General features: G+C 52.5%; 1 protein-coding gene across 1 annotated transcript; it reads left to right on the top strand.

Moving 5' to 3' along the window:
• The first annotated feature begins 2403 nt into the window (after window positions 1-2403).
• On the top strand, window positions 2404-23466 carry pdxk (pyridoxal kinase). The gene is made up of 9 exons (XM_033033483.1): window positions 2404-2566; window positions 3325-3408; window positions 5549-5595; window positions 6243-6328; window positions 9678-9723; window positions 11378-11489; window positions 19309-19445; window positions 20096-20162; window positions 22243-23466. The coding sequence occupies exons 1-9, from the start codon at window positions 2404-2406 to the stop codon at window positions 22353-22355; spliced, it is 855 nt and encodes a 284-aa protein (XP_032889374.1). The 3' UTR covers window positions 22356-23466.
• Window positions 23467-23818: the final 352 nt, after the last annotated feature.

Here is a 23818-nt window from a genome sequence, read left to right as displayed (position 1 = left end):
GAAATAAAATACCAGCGCAAAAGGAGGCTACAGACTCTTACAATAGACTTAATCAGACTTTACGGGACCTTATCTGGCACTAAACGTTGTAGCCTTTACCCTGTAGCTGTACACTGGACAGCTTGATTGTAATCATATATAGTCTTTTCACTGAATGGCCAGCATGCAACAAATAGACAATAGGTGCAGGGGTAGACCATTTGGCCCTTCGAGCATTGACCATTTGGCCATTCAATGTGATCATGGCTGATCATCCCCAATCAGTACCCCGTTCCTGCCTTCTCCCCATATCCCCTGACTCCGCTATCTTAAAGAGCCCTATCTAGCTCTCTCTCTTGAAAGTATCCAGAGAACCAGCCTCCGAGGCAGAGAATTCCACAGACTTTTGGTTATTGAGTAGAGCTACCATGTCTGGCTGTGGCAGCTTTGACAGTCCGGAGTCGCATTCCAGAGGGAAGTGATTCAAAGAGTTTGTGGCCAGGGTGAGAGGGGTCAGAGATGATCTTGCCCGCTCGCTTCCTGGCGAATATTGTAACATAACATTAGAACATAGAATAGTACGGGCCCTTCGCCCCACAATGTCAAGTTAACCTATCTCGTCCGCCTCGGTCTGCATGATCCATATCCCACCATTCCATGTGCCTGTCTAAATCCCTCTGGAACTCCACAGTCATAATAGAACCTAGACCAGGGCAGCACAGCAACACGCCCTTCGGCCCCCGGAGTTTATGCTGTCCACGATGGCAAGTTAAACTGGTCTCATCTGCCTGTACCCGATACCTCCATTCCACGCCCCCGCCTCAGAGTAAGCAACGTCTCTTTGATGTTTAAGAAGGAACTGCAGATGCTGGAAAATCGAAGGCAGACAAAAATGCTGGAGTAACTCAGCGGCAGGGTGAGAAACTGCTGGAGAAATGCTGGAGAAACTCAGCGGGTGAGGCAGCATCTATGGAGCGAAGGAAATAGGCAACGTTTCGGGTCGAGACCCTTCTTCAGACTGATGTGGGGGGGGGGCAGGAAGAAGAAAGGAAGAGGCGGAGACAGTGGGCTGTGGGAGAGCTGGGAAGGGGAGGGGAAGCAGGGACTACCTGAAATTGGAGGTCAATGTTCATACCACTGGGGTTCACCTCCCCCTCCCATTCCAAATCGGACCCCTTTCTGTCCTGGGCCTCCTCCATGGCCAGCGTGCATCCCACCGTAAATTGGAGGAGCAGCACCTCATATTTTGCTTGGGCAGTTTACACCCCAGCTGTATGAACATTGACTTCTCCAATTTTCAGGTAGTCCTTGCTTTCTCCCTCCTTCCCCTCCCTTCCCAGCTCTCCCACAGCCCACTGTCTCCACATCTTCCTTTCTTCTTCTCACCCCCCCCACCTCCACTTCAATCTGAAGAAGGGTCTCGACCCGAAACGTCGCCTATTTCCTTTGCTCCAAAGATGCTGTCTCACCCACTGAGTTACTCCAGCATTTTTGTCTACCTTCGATTTTCCAGCATCTGCAGTTCCTTCTTAAATACCTAAATATCAGGTTTTGATGTTTTTGGCCTACCTGGCCAATCGATATTTAAACTGATTGTTCACTAATTCTGGAAGCCGACATACTTGTGACGAGCAGCAGTATTCCTGTCATGGTTTTCATGTTGGTCCATTCCGTTCAAGTCTATAGTTTTACCGGACTACATTTTCCACCACTGCCCTGTCGCAAGATTATATGTCATAAAATTTGTTAGGAGCCTGAGGCGTAACATTTTTACACAGAGGGTGGTGGGTGTATGGAACGAACTGCCCTCCCCTTCCCAGCTTCTCCAGTATTTTTGTCTACCTGCGTACAGTTTTGGTCTCCTAATCTGAGGAAAGACATTCTTGCCATAGAGGGAGTACAGAGAAGGTTCACCAGACTGATTCCTAGGATGTCAGGACTTTCATATGAAGAAAGACTGGATAGACTCGGCTTGTACTCGCTGGAATTTAGAAGATTGAGGGGGGATCTTATAGAAACTTACAAAATTCTTAAGGGGTTGGACAGGCTAGATGCAGGAAGGTTGTTCCCGATGTTGGGGAAGTCCAGAACAAGGGATCACAGTTTAAGGATAAGGGGGAAATCTTTTAGGACCGAGATGAGAAAATTATTTTTCACACAGAGAGTGGTGAATCTCTGGAATTCTCTGCCACAGAAGGTAGTTGAGGCCAGTTCATTGGCTATATTTAAGAGGGAGTTAGATATGACCCTCGTGGCTAAAGGGATCAGGGGGTATGGAGAGAAGGCAGGTACAGGATACTGAGTTGGATGATCAGCCATGATCATATTGAATGGCGGTGCTGGCTCGAAGGGCCAAATGGCCTACTCCTGCACCTATTGTCTATGTTTCTATGTCTCTTTGATGTTCACTGATCTTGACCCGACATGTCTCCACGCTCCCCGCTCAGTCCTCATGGTCAATGGTGTCCTGTCTGTGATTCAGGGTACGACCACTGGAAGGGCCAGGTGATGACGGCTGGCGAGCTGCAGACTCTGTATGAAGGTCTCCGCCTGAACGACGTCACTCGCTATGACTACGTGCTGACAGGTAGGAGCTGTAACCGGGCCCGGACCCCGATGGCAGGTGACATCCCACCTGGGAGTGTGTGGCGGGGCTCCACTCTGTGTCTAACCCGTGCGGTCCCTACCCTGGGAGTGTGTGACGGGAGTATGGGGAGAAGGCAGGAACGGGGTACTGGTTGGGGATGATCAGCCATGATCACATTGAATGGTGGTGCTGGCTCGAAGGGGCGAATGGCCTCCTCCTGCACCTATTGTCTATTGGGACAGTGTAGAGCAGGGGTGTCAAACTCACTTTAAGCCACGGGCCGGAATGGGCACAATGCGACTTTGTGAGGGCCGGATCAGTTGTGAACGCGTGAACGAACTCACGCACGTGCGCCTGCTCCCACAGCTGTCGTTGCCTTTGTGTGTTTTTCCCTCCATGAATCATCCCGCGGGCCGGATTGGATCCCTTCGCGGACGGATGCGGCCCGCGGGCCGAGAGTTTGATACGCCTGGTGTAGAGGGGGCTTCACTCTGTGTCTACCCCGAACTGTCCCTGCCCTGGGTGACGGCACTGTGCGGGGGGGGAGGGATATCTCGATCTGATTCTAGAGTCGGTGAGCAGCAATCATTAGGGGTGTGGGGGGGGGGGGGTGACTGGATGGGGGTGTTGAGCGGTGTGGGGGAGGTGAGGAGAGGTGGGGGGGCATGTTGAGCGGTGGGAGGGGGGGTGAGGAGGTGTGGGTGGGTCAGGGAACTTGCCGCATGTTCACGGACTAAGCCGCTTCGTGTGTTGCTCAGGCTACACGCGGGACACGTCGTTCCTGGAGAAGGTGATGGAGATAATTCAGGAGCTGCGGAGACAGAATCCCAAGCTGGTTTACGGTGAGTGGAAGCTCTGGTGCGGGCGGGCGGGCAGAGGCCTTGGACACGGCAGAGGGGAGGACCAGGAACACCACAGGAGCGCACACAGCCTCTGCCACTCTTGGTCTAGTTCAAAGATACAGACAACCCAACTCACCTCACCTGTATCCACCTATCACTCGCCAGGCTTTATCCCACCCCAACCTCCCCCCCCCCTCCCCACTAATGCACTACAAACAGTCTGAAGAAGAGGCCCGACCCAAAACATTGCCCGACTATTCCTTTAGTTGAGTTTAGAGATACAGCGCGGAAACAGGCCGTTCGACCCACCGTGTCTGCGCCAACTAGCAATCCCCGCACACTAACACTACCCTACACACACTGGGGCCAATTTTACATTTATACTGAGCCAATTATCCTACGAACCTGTACGCCTTTGGAGTGTGGGAGGAAACCAAAGATCTCAGAGAAAACCCACGCAGGTCACGGGGAGAACGTACAAACTCCGTACAGACAGCACCCGTAGTCAGGATCGAAACCGGGTCTGTGGCGCTGTGAGGCAGCAACTCCACCGCCAGCCTGTGCTCTCCTACTCCCCTCCCTTGGTTAGCGTCGTGTTCACAGCGCCTTGTGAGTGATCCCGCTGTGTGACAGACACACAACTCAGCGGGACAGGCAGCATCTCTTGGGGAGATGGAACGGGTGACCCTTCTTCAGACTGAGAGTAGACAAGCTGCTGAAGGACTTGCACAGAGAGGCTGGGGTTGGTGCGGTGCCACATGCAGGAGCCCCAATATGCAGCTGTTATGCGTCTGATGTGGAACAGTGAATGACGCAAGGTTTTGGAAGAAAATGAGAGGGTGAAGCAAGGGCCCTTTGCCCATTATAATGTAGAATAAATTATCGGGATGCATCACAGCTTGGTTTGAGAACAGCTCCACCCAAGACCGCAAGAAATTGCAGCGAATTGTGGACCCAGCCCAGACCATCACACCTTTCATCCGAGTCTGAAGAAGGGTCTCGACCCGAAACTCGAAGGGCCGAATGGCCTACTCCTGCACCTATTTTCTATGTTTCTGTGTTTCTATGAAACGTCGCCCATTCCTTCTCTCCAGAGATGCTGCCTGTCCTGCTGAGTTACCCCAGCTTTTTGTGTCTATCTTCCATTCGCTCCATTTATTCCTGGCAAGGATGAGTCGCACTCTGGGATGGCGGGATTGACATATGATGAAAGAATGGGCCGACTGGGCTTGCATCCATTGGAATTTAGAAGGATGAGTGGGGATCTTATAGAAACATATAACATTCCAGAAGATCCCGTCAGGCTAGATGCAGGAAAAATGTTCCCCATGTTGCGGGAGTCCAGAACCAGGGGTCAGTTTAAGAATAAGGGGTCGGCCATTTAGGACTGAGATGAGGAAAAACTTCTTCACCCAGAGAGTTGTGAATCTGTGGAATTCTCTGACACAGAAGACAGTGGAGGCCAATTCACTGGATGTATTCAAGAGAGAGTTAGATTTAACTCGTAAGGCTAATGGGATATGGGGAGAAGGCAGGAACGGGGAACTGATTGTGGATGATCAGCCATGATCATATTGAATGGTTCGAAGGGCTGAATGGCCTACTCCTGCACCTATTTTTCTATGTTTCCGGCCACTCCCTCCTCTCCCCTCTCCCGTCGGGCAAAAGGTACAGAAATGTGAAAACGCTCACCTCCAGATTCAGGGACAGTTTCTTCCCGGCTGTTATCAGGCAACTGAGCCACACTACCACAACCAGAGAGCAGCCCTGAATAAGTACAAAGTACATAAATACAGGCCGCCGGGACTGGCTGCTCATTCCAACTCCCCATCACTGTATGGGAAAGGTCACCCCTCATATTCCTATTTAATCTTCCCCATCTCCCTCAAACCCATGCCCACTGGTTCTTGTGTGAGAAAGAACTGCAGATGCTGGTTAAAATGGAAGGTAGACACAAAACGTTTGAGTAACTCAGCGGGTCAGGCAGCATCTCTTTCTCTCTATTCCTTCTCTCCAGAGATGCTGCCTGGCTGTCCCGCTGAGTTACTCCAGCATTTTGTGTCTATCAAGTGGAGATCAGGATTTGGATTTTGCAGCAGGCTTAATGTGACAGGGAAATTGCTGGTTTATTCTCTTGCAGTTTGTGATCCAGTGATGGGTGACAAGAGGAATGGGGACGGGTATATGGTGAGTGGTGTCTCTCTTGCATTCTCTGTCTGTTTGTGTCCCCCTCCCCCCCCTCTCTCCCCCCACTCCAATCTTGTATCCTAGAAATATAGAAAATAGGTGCAGGAGTAGGCCATTTGGCCCTTCGAGCCAGCACCGCCATTCAACATGATCATGGCTTATCATCCACAATCAGTGCCCCGTTCCTGCCTTCTCCCCATATCCCTCGATTCCTTTAGCCCCAAGAGCTAAATCTAAGTCTCTCTTGAAAACGTCCAGTGAATTGGCCTCCACTGCCTTCTGTGGCAGAGAATTCCACATATTCACGACTCTCTGGGTGAAGAAGTTTTTCCTCATCTCAGTCCTAAATGGCCGACCCCTTATTCTTAAACTGTGTGACCCCTGGTTCTGGACTCACCCAACATGGGGAACATTTTTTCCTGTATCTAGCCTGTCCAATCCTCTAAGAATTTTAAATGTTTCTATAAGATCCCCTCTCTCACCCCCCCCCCCCACCCCTCACCCCCCCCCCCCCCCCACCCCACCCCTCACCCCCCCCCCACCCCTCACCCCCCCCCCCCACCCCCACCCCCACCCCCACCCCCCACCCCCCACCCCCCACCCCCACCCCCCACGTGTCTTTGCTGAACGATGTGTTCTGTTTCTAGTATGTTCCAGAAATCCTGCTTCCGGTCTACAAGGAGAAAGTGGTCCCTCTGGCCGACATCATCACTCCCAACCAGTACGAGGCAGAGTAAGTGGCTGTCGACCCTCCCCCCCCCCCCCCCCCCCCCCCAACCCTGTGTTTCTGTCTCCCCCCCCCCCCCCCAACATCCCTCTGTGTTGCCCCCTCCACCGTTCACCCTGTGACACCCTCATCCCTTCCCTCCCGTACCACCCCCTCTCCGGGCACTTTCCCTTGCAAACGCAAGATATGCTACACTTGTCGCTTTACCTCCCCCCTCGACCCCATTCAAGGAACCAGGCAGTCGTTCCAGGTGCGACAGAGGTTCACCTGCATCTCCTCCAACCTCATCTATTGCATCCGCTGCTCTAGATGTCAGCTGCTCTACATCGGTGAGACCAAGCGCAGGCTTGGCGATCGTTTCGCCCAACACCTCCGCTCGGTCCGCATTAACCAACCTGATCTCCCGGTGGCTCAGCACTTCAACTCCCCCTCCCATTCCGAATCCGACCTCTCTGTCCTGGGCCTCCTCCACGGCCAGAGCGAGCACCACCGGAAACTGGAGGAGCAGCTCCTCATATTTCACTTGGGCAGTCTGCACCCCAGCGGCATAAACATTGACTTCTCCAATTTCCGGTAGCCCTTGCTGTCTCCTCCCCATCTCAGCTCTCCCTCAACCCTCGGGCTCCTCCTCTTCCTTTCTCCTTTCTTCTCTCCCCCCCCCCGCCCCCTCCCCCCCACCCTACATCAGAAGAAGGGTTTCGTCCCGAAACGTTGCCTATTTCCTTCGCTCCATAGATGCTGCCTCACCCGCTGAGTTTCTCCAGCATTTTTGTCTACCTACGATTTTCCAGCATCTGCAGTTCCTTCTTAAACACCCCCATGATGCGTTGTGGCCACTCCCGCTCTTTCCCGTTCCCAGAGCCTCTCAGCCCCACAGGCCAAGAGTACCCCATTACCCCACTTCCTCCCCATCACTCTGCACCACCACCCCCCCCCACCACCCCCATACATCACTCCATGTTCTTCCTCTGTGACACCCCCAACCCTCCTCCACCAGTCATTCTGTGCTGCCCTGTTCACCCCCCTCCCTGGTTTCTCTGCACCCACTCTCTTCTCCCCCCCCCCCCCCCCCCCCCCCCCCCCCCCCCCCCCACTTGCTCCTGATGTCGGAGCCTCTCTCAGCCCCACAGGCCAGGAGTGCCCCTTTTACCCCCTCTCTCTCTCCCCCCCCCCTCCTCCCCAAGTGGACTCCCGCTCTTCTGCCCAGATTTACTGCCCCCCCCCCCCCACTGGGACAGGGCAGGCGGATGTATCTGCCGGGCATCTTGCATGTGGGGCCGCCACTGCTGCCACCTGCCTCGCCTCTCACTGACGCTCAGACAGACACACAAAGTGCTAACTCAGCGGGTCAGGCAGCATCTGTGGAGAACATGGATAAGTGACGTTTCACAGAGTGCTGGAGTAACTCAGCGGGTCAGGCAGCATCTGTGGAGAACATGGATAAGTGACGTTTCACAGAGTGCTGGAGTAACTCAGCAGGTCAGGCAGCATCTATGGAGCTAAGGAAATAGGCAACGTTTTGGGCTGAAACCCGTAAGGGTTTCGGCCCGAAACGTTGCCTATTTCCAGAAGGATTTCGGCCCGAAACGTTGCCTATTTCCTTAGCTCCATAGATGCTGCTGCACCATAACTCAGCGGGCCAGGCAGCATCTGTGGAGAACATGGATAGGTGACGTTTCACAGAGTGCTGGAGTAACTCAGCGGGACAGGCAGCATCACTGGAGAGAAGGAATGGGTGACATTTCGGGTCGAGACCCTTCTTCAGACTTAATTGGCTTGGTATAAATGTGAATCGTCCCCAGTGTGTGTGTGTAGGACTCGATGGGCCGAAGGGCCTGTTTCCACGCTTGCATCTTACATTCATACCAAGCCAATTGAGTCTGAAGAAGGGTCTCGACCCGAAACGTCACCCGTTCCTTCTCTCCAGAAATGCTGCCTGTCCCGCTGAGTTACTCCAGCATTTTGTGCTAAATCATCGGTTTAAACCAGCATCTGCGGTTCCTTCCCGCACATACTTCAGGCAAGGTTAGGAAATGTGCAAACTCGGCCGTATCTTATCACCAAATATTTGACTGCGTGCGACCTTGATGTGTGGAGAGACTCTGCCTGGTGTGTGGTTGGCGGAGACATGGGGGGGGGGGGGGGGGGTAGGGGTGGGCAGCGCAGGAAGTTATATTTCATCATAAGGTCAGGACTGAGGATAGTTACTGCAACTTCCTCTACACTGGCATCAACCAATCTTCCCTGTCCCGCCTGCAACTGGTCAAAAACGCCGCAGTGACACTCCTGACGGGCACCCGAAAAAGGGACCATATCACCCTGATCCTGGCCCCTCTCCACTGGCTCCCTGTGCGGTTCCGAATAAATTTCAAGATCCTCCTTTATGTCTACAAAGCCCTTAACGGGCTTGCCCCCACCTACATCAAAAATCAGCTTACCCACCACACCAGCTCCAGGTCCCTCAGATCGGCCGACTTGGGGTTACTGACCATCCCGCGGTCTAGGCATAAACTCAGGGGCGACCGGGCCTTTGCGGTTGCAGCTCCTAGACTGTGGAACAGCAGCATCCCCCTTCCCATCAGAACTGCCCCCTCCATCGACTCCTTTAAGTCGAGACTTAAAACTCATCTTTACTCTCAAGCCTATCTTGACATCCTCTGAGGGAGGGCTATATGTATGTAGTGATGTATGTACTTAATCTATGAACCACTGTTGTGTAAACGTTAGTACCTCCACCAATGTAAAGCACTTTGGTCAACGAGAGTTGTTTTATAAATGTGCTATAGAAATAAAAGTGACTTGACTTGACTTGAAGGGACTTGGCTGTGATTATACAGCTTTCAGTTGGCGGCAGGGTGGCGCAGCGGGTAGTGCCACTGCCTCACAGCGTCGGGCCACCCGGGTTCCATCCTGACCTAGGAAGGAGATGAGGAGGAATTTCTTTAGTCAGAGGGTGGTGAATCTGTGGAATTCTTTGCCACAGACAGCTGTGGAGGCCATTCAATCATGGCTGATCTATCTCTCCCTCCTAACCCCATTCTCCTGCCTTCTCCCCATTACCCCTGACACCCGCACTAATCAACAATCTATCTATCTCTGCTTTAAAAATATCCACTGACTTGGCCTCCACAGCCATCTGTGGCAATGAATTCCATAGATTCACCACCCTCTGACTAAATAAATACCTCCTCATCTCCTTCCTAAAGGCACTTCCTTTAATTCATTGGCTGTGCCCTGTGGTCCCAGACTCTCCCTCTAGTGGAACATCTTCTCCTCGTCCATTGTATCGAGGTCTGTGACATGTCCGCGGGCGCTTTGGCTGCTGAGAGTTAACGGCGGTTTGGTTCTGTTGCAGGATCCTGGCCGGGCGGAAGATGAACACGGAGAAGGAAGCCATTGAGGTAGGAGTGGACGTTGCTGTGGCAGTTTGGTTCTGTCACCCGGCCACCGGCAAAGATGCGGCACGATATCCAGACCCACCCAGGGCCCAGTGTTGCCCACATCCTCCATTCCTAGACATTTTGATCCCGAAATCACAGCCTCAGAATTAAAGGACATACATGGTGTAGGGAGGAACTGCAGATGCTGGTTTAAACCAAAGAGCTGGAGTGGGGGTGATCAGCCACGATCACATTGAATGGCGGTGCTGGCTCGAAGGGCCGAATGGCCTACTCCTGTCTATTGTCAGGAGTATTGTCTATTGTCAGGCAGCATCTCTGGAGAAAAGGAATGGGTGACGTTTCGGGTCGTGACCCTTCTTCAGATATAGGAGTTACCTTTAGAATGGAGATGAGGAGGAATTTCTTTAGTCAGAGGGTGGTGAATCTGTGGAATTCTTTGCCACAGACGGCGGTGGAGGCCAAGTCAGTGGATGTTTTTAAGGCAGAGATAGATAGATTCTTGATTAGTACGGGTGCCAGGGAGAAGGCAGGAGAATGGGGTTAGGAGGGAGCGATGGATCAACCATGATTGAATGGCGGGCTAGACTCGATGGGCCGAATGGCCTAATTCTGCTCCTATCACTTATTAACTGTGAAGTTATGAAGTCAACACTGCCCACACTGCACTCCCCACTCTTCTATAAGAACAATCTCTAGTATTTGATCTCACGGTGGCGCAGCGGTAGAGTTGCTGCCGTACTGCGAATGCAGCGCCGGAGACCCGGGTTCCATCCCGACTACGGGTCTGTACGGAGTTTGTACGTTCTCCCCGTGACCTGCGTTGGTTTTCTCCGAGATCTTCGGTTTCCTCCCACACTCCAAAGACGTACAGGTTTGTAGGTTAATTGGCCTGGTACAAATGTAAACATTGTCCCTAGTAGGTGTAGGCTATTGTTAATGTGCGGGGATCGCTGGTCGGCGCGGACCCGGTGGGCCAAAGGGCCTGTTTCCGCACTGTATCTCTAAACTAAATCCTGGGAGAAAGATTCTGTCTCCTTTATCTCTCCTTCTGATAATTCTTTATCCTTCAGTCAGCTTTCCCCTCAACCTCCAGCGAACCAGTGAAAACAAAGTCTGTCCATCCTCTCCCTGTGGCTCAGACCCTGCTAGTCCAGGCATCATTCTGGTAAACCTCCTCTGCACCCTCTCCAATGCCTCCTCATCCACCAGAACAGCACGCAGTACTCGAAACGTTCACTTCTGCTATTGAGGGAGCCAACAACGCCATTCAATGTGATCATGGCTGCTCATCCCCAATCAGTACCCTGTTCCTGCCCTCTCCTCATATCCCCCGACTCCGCTATCTTTAAGAGCCCTATCTAGCTCTCTCTTGAAAGCATCCAGAGAACCCGCCTCCACCGCCCTCTGAGGCAGAGAATTCCACACTCACAACTCTCTGTGAGAAAAAGTGTTTCCTCGTCTCCATTCTAAATGGCTTACCCCTTATTGTTAAACTGTGTGTGTGGCCCCTGGTTCTGGACTCCCCCAACATGGGGAACATGTTTCCAGACTCCAGCGTGTCCAAGCCTGTCCCTGTCCCCTCACACACTCCCAGGGCAAGGACCGCGTGGGGTGGACACAGACTGAATGGTAATTGTGACGTTGGCCTTTGCAGGTGATGGATGTTCTTCACGAGATGGGTCCTGACACTGTGGTTATCACCAGCTCTGACCTGCCGTCGCGGTTGGGCAGCAACTACTTGGTGACTCTGGGCAGCCAGAGGAAAGGTGAGTGAAGCTGGAGCTGAACTTGGAGCTGACTAAAGGCCTCCTGATTCAGGGACCGTTTCTTCCCAGCTGTTATCAGGCAACTGAACCATCCTACCACAAACTGGAGAGCGGTCCTGAACTACTGGTAGACACAAAATGCTGGAGTAACTCAGCGGGACAGGCAGCATCTCTGGAGAGAAGGAATGGGTGACGCTTCGGGTCGAAACCCTTCTTCAGTCCTGGACTACTATCTACGTCATCAGGGACCCTCGGACTGTCATTGATCGGACTTTGCTGACTTTACCTTGCACTGAACGATTTTCCCTTATCCTGTATCTGTACCCTGTGAATGGCTCGATTATAATCATGTGTTGTCTTTCCGCTGACTGGATAGCACGCAACAAAAGCTTTTCACTGTACCTCGGTACACGTGACAATAAACTAAACTGTAACTGAGTGGGACTGCTCCACATTTCCACTCTGCTCCTGAGCGCCAAACACCATTCTGTTGTTTAGTTTATTGTCACGTGTACCGAGGTATGAATGAATAAGTATATTGGCCAAGTATTCACATACAAGGAATTTGCCTTGTTGCTCCGTCCACAAGTGACAACTTGCTCCCCCCGCAAGGTACAGTGTAGATCTTTTTTGTTGCGTGCTTTCCAGTCAGTGGATAGACCATAGGTGATTCCACAGTGTACAGATACAGGATGAAGGGACTGATGTTTAATGCATGGTAAAGGCCCTTTAAAGATAGTTCGAGGGTCTCCAATGTGGTAGATGGGAGGTCAGGGCCACTCTCTAGTTGGTGATACACTGTAGGATGGTTCAATTGCCTGATAACAATTTAGTTGAGGCAGGTCATCATCATTGACGGTCACTCAAAACGAGTCTGACTGTCCTCTCATGGAGGACGCCTGTGCGTGACCTTGTTTAACGTGGGGAGACTGGTGCACAGACAGCCACCCCACGGTCCTTGACAGATCTGGGTCAGGATCCAGTGGCATGGAGCCCAAGACGACCGGAGACCCTTTTCTGCTGCAGCCTTCATCCGCCTTCCCAGCCGTTGTGACGCTCCACTAAGGTCAGCCATCGTCCTCCGCCTGTTCCACCGTTGAGGTCTTGGTTGGATTGCTCTTTGTCAGAGACCTCCCCCTCCACCTTACCGCCATGGGTGGCCCTACCAGGAGCATCGCTCCAGACGGCATCGCTCTCAGGATCTCAGGTCCACACAGGCTTCTCCTCCACGACAAGGTGACAATCCACGGAGAAGAAGTTGAGGCAGGTTTCATAACAACATGGACAGAGTGGATGTGGAGAGGATGTTTCCACTAGTGGGAGAGTCTAGGACTAGAATGCACAGCTTCAGAATTAAAGGACGTACCTTTAAAATGGAGATGAGGAATTTCTTTAGCCAGAGGGTGATGAATCTGTGGAACTCCTTGCCACAGACGGCTGTGGAGGCCAAGGCATTGATTAGTGTGGGTGTCAGGGGTTACGGGGAGAAGGCAGGAGAATGGAGTTGGGAGGGTGAGATAGATCAGCCGTGATTGAATGTCGGAGTAGACTGGATGGGCCGAATGGCCGAATGGCTGAATTCTGCTTCCAGAACTTTTGATTTTGTGCATCCTCAAAGTTATCCATTGCGGGAGTTCCGTTTCAGTGGAGCGTGAAGCTCGGAACCAGATCATTCTAGAGATCATCCACGCTAGCAATCTGTCACGTATTAAAATTCTCTGCCTCAGAGGGCGGTGGAGGCCGGTTCTCTGGACACTTTCAAGAGAGAGTTAGATAGAGCTCTTAAAGATAGCGGAGTCAGGGGATATGGGGAGAAGGCAGGAACGGGGTACTGATTGTGGATGATCAGCCATGATCACATTGAATGGCGGTGCTGGCTCGATGGGCCGAATGGCCTACTCCTGCACCTATTGCCTGTGCTGCCATGAGGGACATTTATTTCCATGTCGCAGGCAGCGTGGTGTTTGTCTTTCCACTGATCCAGACGCAGGAATTAACGCAGCGTGGAAATTTAAATTGCAATCTAATGATTGATAAGATGGAAAATAATTTGAAGTTATTAATCATTACGAATAATTTACCGATTTGAATTAAATCTCGCGTCGATCATTAATTGGCATAAAAGTAATCTGGTTCCGTACTGTGGTCCAGGGAGGAGAGGTCACCGTCTTCACTGACGTGGGCCCCGCGAGATATATAATGCTAAACCCAGGGGGAATCCAGAACCAGGGGTCACACAGTTTAATAGCCCTGTCCCATGGTACGAGTTCATTCCAAGAGCTCTCCTGAGTTTGCCCTGATTCGAACTCGGAGATTGACGGTAATGGCCGCTCGTCGGTACTCGGGGCTCTCGTGGACATTGTTCAACACGTTGAAAAATCTTCACGAGTCTTCCTGAGCTTACCTGCCATTAGCGAGTCTTCCCGAGTACCTGCCGTTAGCGTTACGATGGGCCGAGGGGCCTGTTTCCATGGTGTAACTCTAAAACAAGACTGTAATCATGCATGGTCTTTCCGCTGACTGGTTAGCATGCAACAAAAGCTTTTCACTGTACCTCGGTACACGTGACAATGAACTAAACTGAGCTAACGTGGGATTTATCACAGGATGTCACCCACATCCTGTGAGTGAATAATAAAAATACTTGAGCCGTTCATCATCGACAATCTTATCTAAATTGTTTATAGACACAGTGAGCTGTCTATTATTTGTTCATCAGGGTAGCCACGAGCACATTTATTAACCACACTGGAATGTCAAACATAAGGTATTGTGTGCAGTTTTGGTCCCCTAATTTGAGGAAGGACATTCTTGCTATTGAGGGAGTGCAGCGTAGGTTTTCAAGGTTAATTCCCGGGATGGCGGGACTGTCGTATGCTGAGAGAATGGAGCAGCTGGGCTTGTACACTCTGGAGTTTAGAAGGATGAGAGGAAGTCATATTGAAACATATAGGATCATTAAGGGATTGGACACGCTAGAGGCAGGAAACATGTTCCCGATGTTGGGGGAGTCCAGAACCAGGGGCCACAGTTTAAGAATAAGGGGTAAGCCATTTAGAACGGAGATGAGGAAACACGTTTTCACACAGAGAGTTGTGAGTCTGTGGAATTCTCTGCCTCAGAGGGCGGTGGAGGCCGGTTCTCTGGATACTTTCAAGAGAGAGCTAGATAGGGCTCTTAAAGATAGCGGAGTCAGGGGATATGGGGAGAAGGCAGGAACGGGGTACTGATTGGGGATGATCAGCCATGATCACATTGAATGGCGGTGCTGGCTCGAAACCCTTCAGCCCACCCAGTCTGTGCTAACCAGCGATCAGAGTCATTGAGCGATACAGTGCGGAAACAGGCCCTTCGGCCCAACTTGCCCACACTGGCCAACATGTCACAGCTACACTAGTCCCACCTGCCTGCATTTGCCCCACATCCCACCAAACCTGTCCTATCCATGTACCTGTCTAACTGTTTCTTAAACGTTGGGATAGTCCCAGCACCAACTACCTCCTCCGGCAGCTTGTTCCATACACCCACCACCCTTTGTGAAAATGTTACCCCTCAGATTCCTATTAAATCTTTCCCCTTCACCTTAAACCTATGATCACCCCGTACACTAGCACTATCCTACATACTAGGGACAATTTACAATTCACAGAAGTCAATGATCTACAAACCCGCACATCTTTGGAGTGTGGGAGGAAACCGGAGCGCCCGGAGAAAACCCACGCAGTTACAGGGGTAACGTGCAAACTCCACACAGACAGCGCCCGTAGTCAGGATCAAACCCGGGTCTCTGGTGCTGCAAGGCAGCAACTCTACCCGCTGTGCCAGCATGCTGCCCTAAAGATTCACTATCCCATTGCTACCTCTGCCTGGTCCAGACTCCATCAATATCTTGTGCAGGAAGCAACTGCAGATGCTGGTTTAAACCGAAGACTCAAAATGCTGGAGTAACTCAGCAGGACAAGCAGCATCTCTGGAGAGAATGAATGGGTGACGTTTCGGGTCGAGACCCGTCTTCAGTCTGTCAATAACTTTCCTGCCGTGCCCTGACCTTTACAGATAGAACAGCACTGCATTGTAACAGTCCCTTCGGTCCACAATGTGCGTGCCCATAGACAATAGGTGCAGGAGTAGGCCATTCGGCCCTTCGAGCCAGCACTGCTATTCAATGTGATCATGGCTGATCATCCTCAATCAGTACCCCGTTCCTGCCTTCTCCCCATATCCCCCGACTCCGCTATCTTTAAGAGCCCTATCTCTTGAAAGTATCCAGAGAACCTGCCTCCATCGCCCTCTGAGGCAGAGAATTCCACAGACTCACAACTCTCTGTGAGAAAAAGTGTTCCCTCGTCACCACACTAAATGGCTGACCCCTTATTCTTAAAATGTGGCCCCTGGTTCTGGACTCCCCCCAACATCGGGAACATGTTTCCTGCCTCTAACGTGTCCGAACCCTGATGAATATGATGCCAAGACCACATCTTATCTGCCTCCTCAAAATCCACTTCCCTCTGTTCCCTCCACATCCACGCGCCCGTCCAAAAGCCTCCGAGACGCCACTGTCGTATCTGCCTACACCACCACCACCACCCCCGGCAGCCCATTCAACAACAAACCTGCATGCTTCACATGAAGTCTCTTCAGCTGACTCTGTGACGTAGATTATAAACAGCTGACGACTGAGGCAGTCGGCATGCTGCCTGCATGAAAGGAACTCATGTCATTGCTTTAGCTGTCCATCTGTCCAGCTGCCCGCCATCGCAGTGACACAGCACGGTAGAACTTTATTCATCCCAGGAGGGAAAGTGATCTGCCAACGGTCTTAAAAACACAATATACATGAAATGAAGGAAACATGTCCCCGATGTTGGGGGAGTCCAGAACCAGGGGCCACAGTTTAAGAATAAGGGGTCGGCCATTTAGAACAGAGATGAGGAAACACTTTTTCACACAGAGAGTTGTGAGTCTGTGGAATTCTCTGCCTCAGAGGGCGGTGGAGGCTGGTTCTCTGGATACTTTCAAAAGAGAGCTAGATAGGGCTCTTAAAGATGGTGGAGTCAGGGGATATGGGGAGAAGGCAGGAACGGGGTACTGATTGGGGATGATCAGCCATGATCACATTGAATGGCGGTGCTGGTTCGAAGGGCCGAATGGCCTACTCCTGCACCTATTGTCCATTGTCAGAAGGGGGAGGAGTTGTACAGTTTGATAGCCACAGGGAAGAAGGATCTCCTGTGGCGTTCTGTGCTGCATCTTGGTGGAACCAGTCTGTTGCTGAAGGTGCTCAGGCTGACCAATGTGTCATGGAGTGGGTGAGCTCCGCAGCCAACCTCCCGTGAATCCAACAACATGAACAACCCCCGGCTGAGGTGCCGTCAGTTTGTGCAACGGTCGACAATGTGCTGTCTCTCACGGAAACTAAACTAAACATTTTATGTTCAGGCCGTGCCGAGCTACATGTGATGGCCTTGATCTTTTGTCAAGTCCATGACATGTTGTTCCAAAATCATGACTTCACCCTCTCAACTAATGTTGCCCCCATGATTTGTAGGAAGTTAACGTTCTTGCTGATTATTATATTACATTTAGTACGAACATAAAACATAGAATATAGATACATAGATAAATACGTAGACAATAGGTGCAGGAGTAGGCCATTCGGCCCTTTGAGCCAGTACCGCCATTCAATGTGATCATGGCTGATCATCCACAATCAGTCTGAAGAAGGTTCACCTGTCCCACTGAGTTGCAACAGCTTTTTGTGTCTATGTCGTCGGTTTAACCCAGCATCTGCAGTTCTTTCCAACACAAATACCAGAAGGTGCAGCTTTAAGGTTGGGGAGGGGCAAAGTTCAAAGGAGATGTGGGGTGGTGGTGGAGGCAGATACGATAGTGGTGTTTACGTCGCCTTTAGATAGGGACAAGGATATGCAGGGATTGGAGGGATTCTCCTTGTCGTGGTGGAGAAGCTTGTGTGGATCTGAGATCCTGAGAGCGATGCCGCCTGGAGCGATGCTCCTGGTAGGGCCACCCATGGCGGTAAGGTCGAGGGGGGAGGTCTCTGACAAAGAGCAATCCAACCAAGACCTCAACGGTGGAACATGCAGAGGACGATGGCTGACCTTAGTGGAGCGTCACAACGGCTGGGAAGGCGGATGAAGGCTGCGGCAGAAAAGGGTCTCTGGCCGTCTTGGACTCCATTCCTTCTCTTCAGAGGTGCTGCCTCAGCCGCTGAGTTACTCCAGCATTTTTGTGTCCACTTTGATTTTACCAGCATCTGCAGTTCTTTCTTACGCAGAAGTTGTTGGTGATGTTGACTCCTAGGAATTTGAAACTTTTAACCATTTCTACTTCAGCGCCGTCAATGCAAACTGGGGTGTGCGTCCCCTTCACCTCCTGAAGTCCATCACTATCTACCCTGTCTTGCTGACATTCAGGGAAAGGTTGACAAAAAATGCTGGAGAAACTCAGCGGGTGGGGCAGCATCTATGGAGCGAAGTAATAGGTGACGTTTCGGGTCGAGACCCTTCTTCAGACTGATGTGGGGGTGGGGCGGAGTCAGTGGACTGTGGGAGGGGAGGGGATGGAGGGAGAAAGCAGGGACTACCTGAAATTGGAGAAGTCAATGTTCATACCACTGGGGTGTAAACTACCCAAGTGAAATATGAGGTGCTGCTCCTCCAATTTACAGTGGGATTCACTCTGGCCATGGAGGAGGCCCAGGACAGAAAGGTCGGATTGGGAATGGGAGGGGGAGTTGAAGTGCTGAGCCACTGGGAGGTCAGGTTGGTTAGTACGGATTGACAATAGACAATAGACAATCGGTGCAAGAGTAGGCCATTCGGCCCTTCGAGCCATCACCGCCATTTAATGTGATCATGGCTGATCATCCACAATCAGTACCCCGTTCCTGCCTTCTCCCCATATCCCCTGACTCCGCTATCTTTAAGAGCCCTATCTAGCGGAGCTGAGCGGACGTGTTGGGCCAAGCGGTCTTTTTGAGGGGAAGGTCGGTGGGCTGGACACCAGGGCAAGAGCAGTTGGGCGGCTAGGACTGCCCAGGGCAGCGGTCAATCCCTGACATGCCATTTCCACAGCAACGCCTTTTGTTTTTTAACAAAATAACTGCACAGGTTAGAAGGCGGTTGCAGCCGCAGAGGATACTTGGTGATCGTGTCCAGATGATCTCCCCAAGGAGAATCATGAGAGGAATAGATCGGGTAGATGCACAGAGTCTCTTGCCCAGAGTAGGGGAATCGAGGACCAGAGGACATAGGTTCAAGGTGAAGGGGGAAAGATTTAATAGGAATCTGATGGGGTAACTTTTTCTACACAAAGGGTGGATGGTGGATGGAACGAGCTGCCAGAGGAGGCAGTTGAGGCTGGGACTATCCCAACATTTAAGAAACAGTTAGACAGGTACATGGATAGTAGACAAAAGTGCTGGAGAAACTCAGCGGGTGCGGCAGCATCTATGGAGCGAAGGAAATAGGCAACGTTTCGGGCCGAGACCCTTCTTCAGACTGATTTGGAGGGATCTGGGCCAAATGCAGGCAGGTTGGACTAGTGTAGATGGGGCATGTTGACCGGTTTAGGCGAGTTGGCCGAAGGGCCTGTTTCCGCGCTGTATCGCTCTATGACGGGTGTGGGGTGGGGAAGCTGTGGTGGGGCAGGGTGGGGGAGCTGTGGGGGGCAGGGTGGGGGGCAGGGTGTGGGGTGGGTGGCAGGGTGGGGGGCAGGGTGCGGGGTGGGAGGCAGGGTGTGGTGGGCAGTACTGGGTGGCAGAGTCCCGGGTGTAACGGTGGGTTTATTGTGGGCCCAGTGTTGGCAGGCGGTTGCCGTGTGACGGAGCGTATCCGGATGGAGATCCCCAAGGTGGACGCGGTGTTTGTGGGGACGGGCGACCTGTTTGCAGCCATGCTCCTGGCCTGGACACATCAGCACCCCAACAACCTGAAGGTAAATGTCCTGCCCCCCCCCCCCCCCCCGCACCCTGCTTTGCCACACCCTGCCCACGGGCTCCACGCCCACGGTGAGGGCACACGTACACGCACACACTGATATACGCGCACACACACACACACACCCACACCCGCACACACACACCCACACACTGACACTGACACTGACACACACACACACGCACACACACACTGACACACACACCCACACCCACACACTGACACTGACACTGACACTGACACTGACACACACACACACACACACACACACACACACACACACACACACACACACACACACACACACACACTGACACTGACACACACACACACACACACGCACGCACACACACACTGACACACACCCACACACTGACACTGACACACACACACACACACACACACACACCCGCACACACACACCCACACACTGACACTGACACTGACACACACACACACACACACACACACACACACACACACACACACACACACACACACACACACACACACACACACACACACACACACACACACACACCCATGCTGTGGGGCGTCCTGGCGTGTGCTGGCTGGGGTTAGTGCCACTGACTCATTGCCCTGGGGGCACTGCCCTCACCCTAACGCTGCCATTCTCCACCCACACAGATCGCCTGCGAGAAGACGGTCTCCGCCCTTCAGCACATCGTGACGCGGACCATCGCCAACGCCAAGGGTAACCAGCGGCAATCTTCCCTTTCGTGCCACGCACCCCACGGCGCTGCCGCCATGCCAGCGGCAACTGTGTACCTCACCGCAGACGCTCTGGAATGGCAGTGTAGAGGGAGCGTCACTCTGTGCCTACCCCGCGCGGTCCCTGCCCTGGGGGTGTGTGTGACGGGGACAGTGTAGAGGGAGCTTCACTCTGTAGTTTAAGAAGGAACTGCAGATGCTGGAAAAATCGAAGGTAGACAAAAATGCTGGAGAAACTCAGCGGGTGAGGCAGCATCTATGGAGCGAAGGAATAGGCGACGTTTTGGGTCGAGACCCGTTAGGGTCTCGGCCCGAAACGTCACCTATTCCTTCGCTCCATAGATGCTGCCTCACGAAACGTCACCTATTCCTTCGCTCCATAGATGCTGCCTCACCCGCTGAGTTTCTCCAGCATTTTTGTCTACCTTCACTCTGTATAGAGTCACAGAGTGATACAGTGTGGAAACAGGCCCAACTTGCCCACACCAGCCAACAATGTCCCAGCTACACTAGTCCCACCTGCCCGCGTTTGGCCCATATCCCTCCAACCTGTTCTATCCATGTACCTGTCTGTTTCTTAAATGTCGGGACAGTCCCTGCCTCGACAGCCTCTCTACCTCTCCCTATAGCTCAGATCCTGTAGTCAATAGACAATAGGTGCAGGAGTAGGCCATTCGGCCCTTCGAGCCAGCACCTGGCAACATCAAGAGAGAGCTGGATGGGGCTCTTAAAAATAGCGGAGTCAGGGGATATGGGGAGAAGGCAGGAACGGAGTACTGATTGGGGATGATCAGCCATGATCACATTGAATGGCTCTAAGGGCCGATTGGCCTACTCCTTCACCTATTGTCTATTGTCTATCTTCACTATCAGCAAAACCACCCACTTTTGTATCACCAGCAAACTTGCTAATCTTGCCCTGTATGTTCTCATCCAAATCATTGATGTAGATGACAAACAGTAACGGGCCCAGCACCGAACCCTGAGGCACACCACCAGTCACAAGCCTCCAGTCCGAGAAGCAATCTTCCACCATCACCCTCTGCTTCCTTCCATGAAGCCAATATTTCTATCCATTCAGCTATCTCTCCTTGGATCCCACGCGATCTAACCTTCCAGAGCAGCCGACCTTGTCGAATGTTTTGCTGATGTCCAAATATACGTACATATTGTACAGAGGCCTAGAGAGACCACACCTGGAGTATTGTGTGCAGTTTTGGTCCCCTAATTTGAGGAAGGACATTCTTGTTATTGAAGGAATTTTATTGTACAATGTAACATGACAGAAAATATTTAAAATTACAGTAGGTGTACATTATTTCATGTGCAAGATACATAAATCATATGTAGGTTTACAAGGTTAATTCCTGGGATGGCGGGACTGTCATATGCTGAGAGAATGGAGCGGCTGGGCTTGTACACTCTGGAGTTTAGAAGGATGAGAGGGCATCTCATTGAAACATATAAAATTATTGAGGGATTGGACATGCTAGGAGCAGGAAACATGTTCCCGATGTTGGGGGAGTCCAGAACCAGGGGCCACAGTTTTGAGAATAAGGGGTAAGCCATTTATGACTCGGATGAGGAAAAACCTTTTCACCCAGAGAGTTGTGAATCTGTGGAATTCTCCGCCTCAGAAGGCAGTGGAGGCCGATTCACTGGATGCTTTCAAAAGAAAGCTCTTAGGGCTACCGGAATCAAGGCAGGAACGGGGTACTGATTGTGGACGACAGCCGTGATCACATTGAATGACGGTGCTGACTCCTGCACCTATTGTCTTGGTTTCTATGTGTACCATTTACCCCGTGCTGTCCCAGCCCTGGGAGTGTGTGATGGAATGTGTGTTCCAACTGTAGCTGACTCTCTCTCTCTCCCTCTATCTCTCCCCCCCCTTCTCCCTCCCCTCTCAATCTCTCCCTCTCCCTCTATCCCCTCCCCCTCTCTCCCTTTCTCTCCCTCCCTCTTTCCCTCCCTCTTTCCCTCCCTCTCTCCCCCCCTCCCCCTCTCTCCCTCCCTCTCTCTCCCTCTCCCCCTCTCCCCCTCTCCCTCTCTCCCCCCTGTAGCGATGGCTGGCCCTGGCAAGAGTCCCAGTCCTGCCCAGTTGGAGCTGCGGGTGATCCAGAGCAAGCAGCAGATCGAGAACCCGGAGATAACCATCAACGCCACCATCATCTAGCCCGTCGCCAGACCCTGCCGTCACCTGCCCCTTGTCGCACCCTCCCTCCCCTCCCTCCCATCCCCCCCCCCCCCCCCCCCCCCCCCCCCCCCCCCCCCCCCCCGGGACCGTGGCTGGGTGAGGGGGAGAGTCGGCGCCAGGAACAGATCCCTCATCGCCCCGCTGGCACGTCGAGCTTCCGCTACCCCAAGGACCAACGCAGGGGCACTGCCAGCTGTGCCCACCTGGGGGAACATCTGTCCCGCTCTCTGGCTGTGGGGAGGGGGCACGGCACTGCACTGCATCACGTCGTGGGCATGCAGTAGTGGGCATGCAGTGGGTATCTGGGCATGCACTGGTGGGCATGCATTGGGTCGCTGGGCATGCACTGGTGGGCATGCAGTGGGCAGTTGGACGTGCACTGGTTAGTTGGGCATGCACTGGTGGGCATGCAGTGGGTTGCTGGGCATGCACTGGTGGGGCATGCAGTGGGCAGTTGGGCATGCACTGGTTAGTTGGGCATGCACTGTGGCAAAGATCAGTGAATATTTTAAACTGTGAACTCTCCGAATCACTCACTGGTGATCTACAGTGAATCATCTCTCAATCCCCCCCCCCCCCTCACTCTCCGTCCCGCCAGTATCAAACTATTCCAGCATCCGTGGAGTGAGAATCGCAGTGAACGAGTCCTCTGTGGGACTCTGCACCACAACTGCTTCTCTCTCCGCAGATGCTGCCTGACCTGAGGTTTATTCGGGCATTTTACAGCAGCTGCGGGTTTTTTTTGTTTGTTGTCTGTTTGACCTTTAACCTCTGGGCACCCGGCTGCCGGTGGGAGGTTGGTGAGGTTTTGTCTCCGTTCGATAGCGAGTTCCCGCTCTCCCCTTCAATAAAACACTCGACCTCCTTCCCCCAGAGATGTGTCTGCCGCTCGCAGCGACAGAGTCCGAGCGAGCCCACCCACCCACTCCGTCACCAGCTGTCCTCCCACCCACCGCACCGCTTGACCCACTGGCGTGGGAAGGAACTGCAGGTGCTGGTTTCAACCGGAGAGAGACACTAAATGCTGGAGTAGCTCAGCGGGACAGGCAGCATCTCTAGACAGAAGGAATGGGTGACGTCTTGGGTCAATAGACAATAGGTGCAGGTGTAGGCCATTCAGCCCTTCAAACCAGCACCACCATTCAATGTGATCGTGGCTGATCATCCCCAATCAGTACCCCGTTCCTGCCTTCTCCCCATATCCCTTGACTCCGCTATCTTTAAGAGCCCTATCTAACTCTCTCTTGAAAGCATCCAGAGAATTGGCCTCCAATGTCTTACGAGGCAGAGAATTCCACAGACTCACCACTCTCTGGGTGAAAAACTTTTTCCTCATCTCCGTTCTAAATGGCCGACCCCCTATTCTTAAACTGTGGCCCCTGGTTCTGGACTCCCCCAACATCATGAACATATATCCTGCCTCTAGCGTGCCAAAACCCTTA

The sequence above is a fragment of the Amblyraja radiata genome, chromosome 14 (assembly GCF_010909765.2).
Source record: "Amblyraja radiata isolate CabotCenter1 chromosome 14, sAmbRad1.1.pri, whole genome shotgun sequence".
NCBI lineage: Eukaryota > Metazoa > Chordata > Chondrichthyes > Rajiformes > Rajidae > Amblyraja > Amblyraja radiata.
Note: the sequence above shows the minus strand (reverse complement) of the source record. Positions and strands in the feature narration are given on the sequence as shown.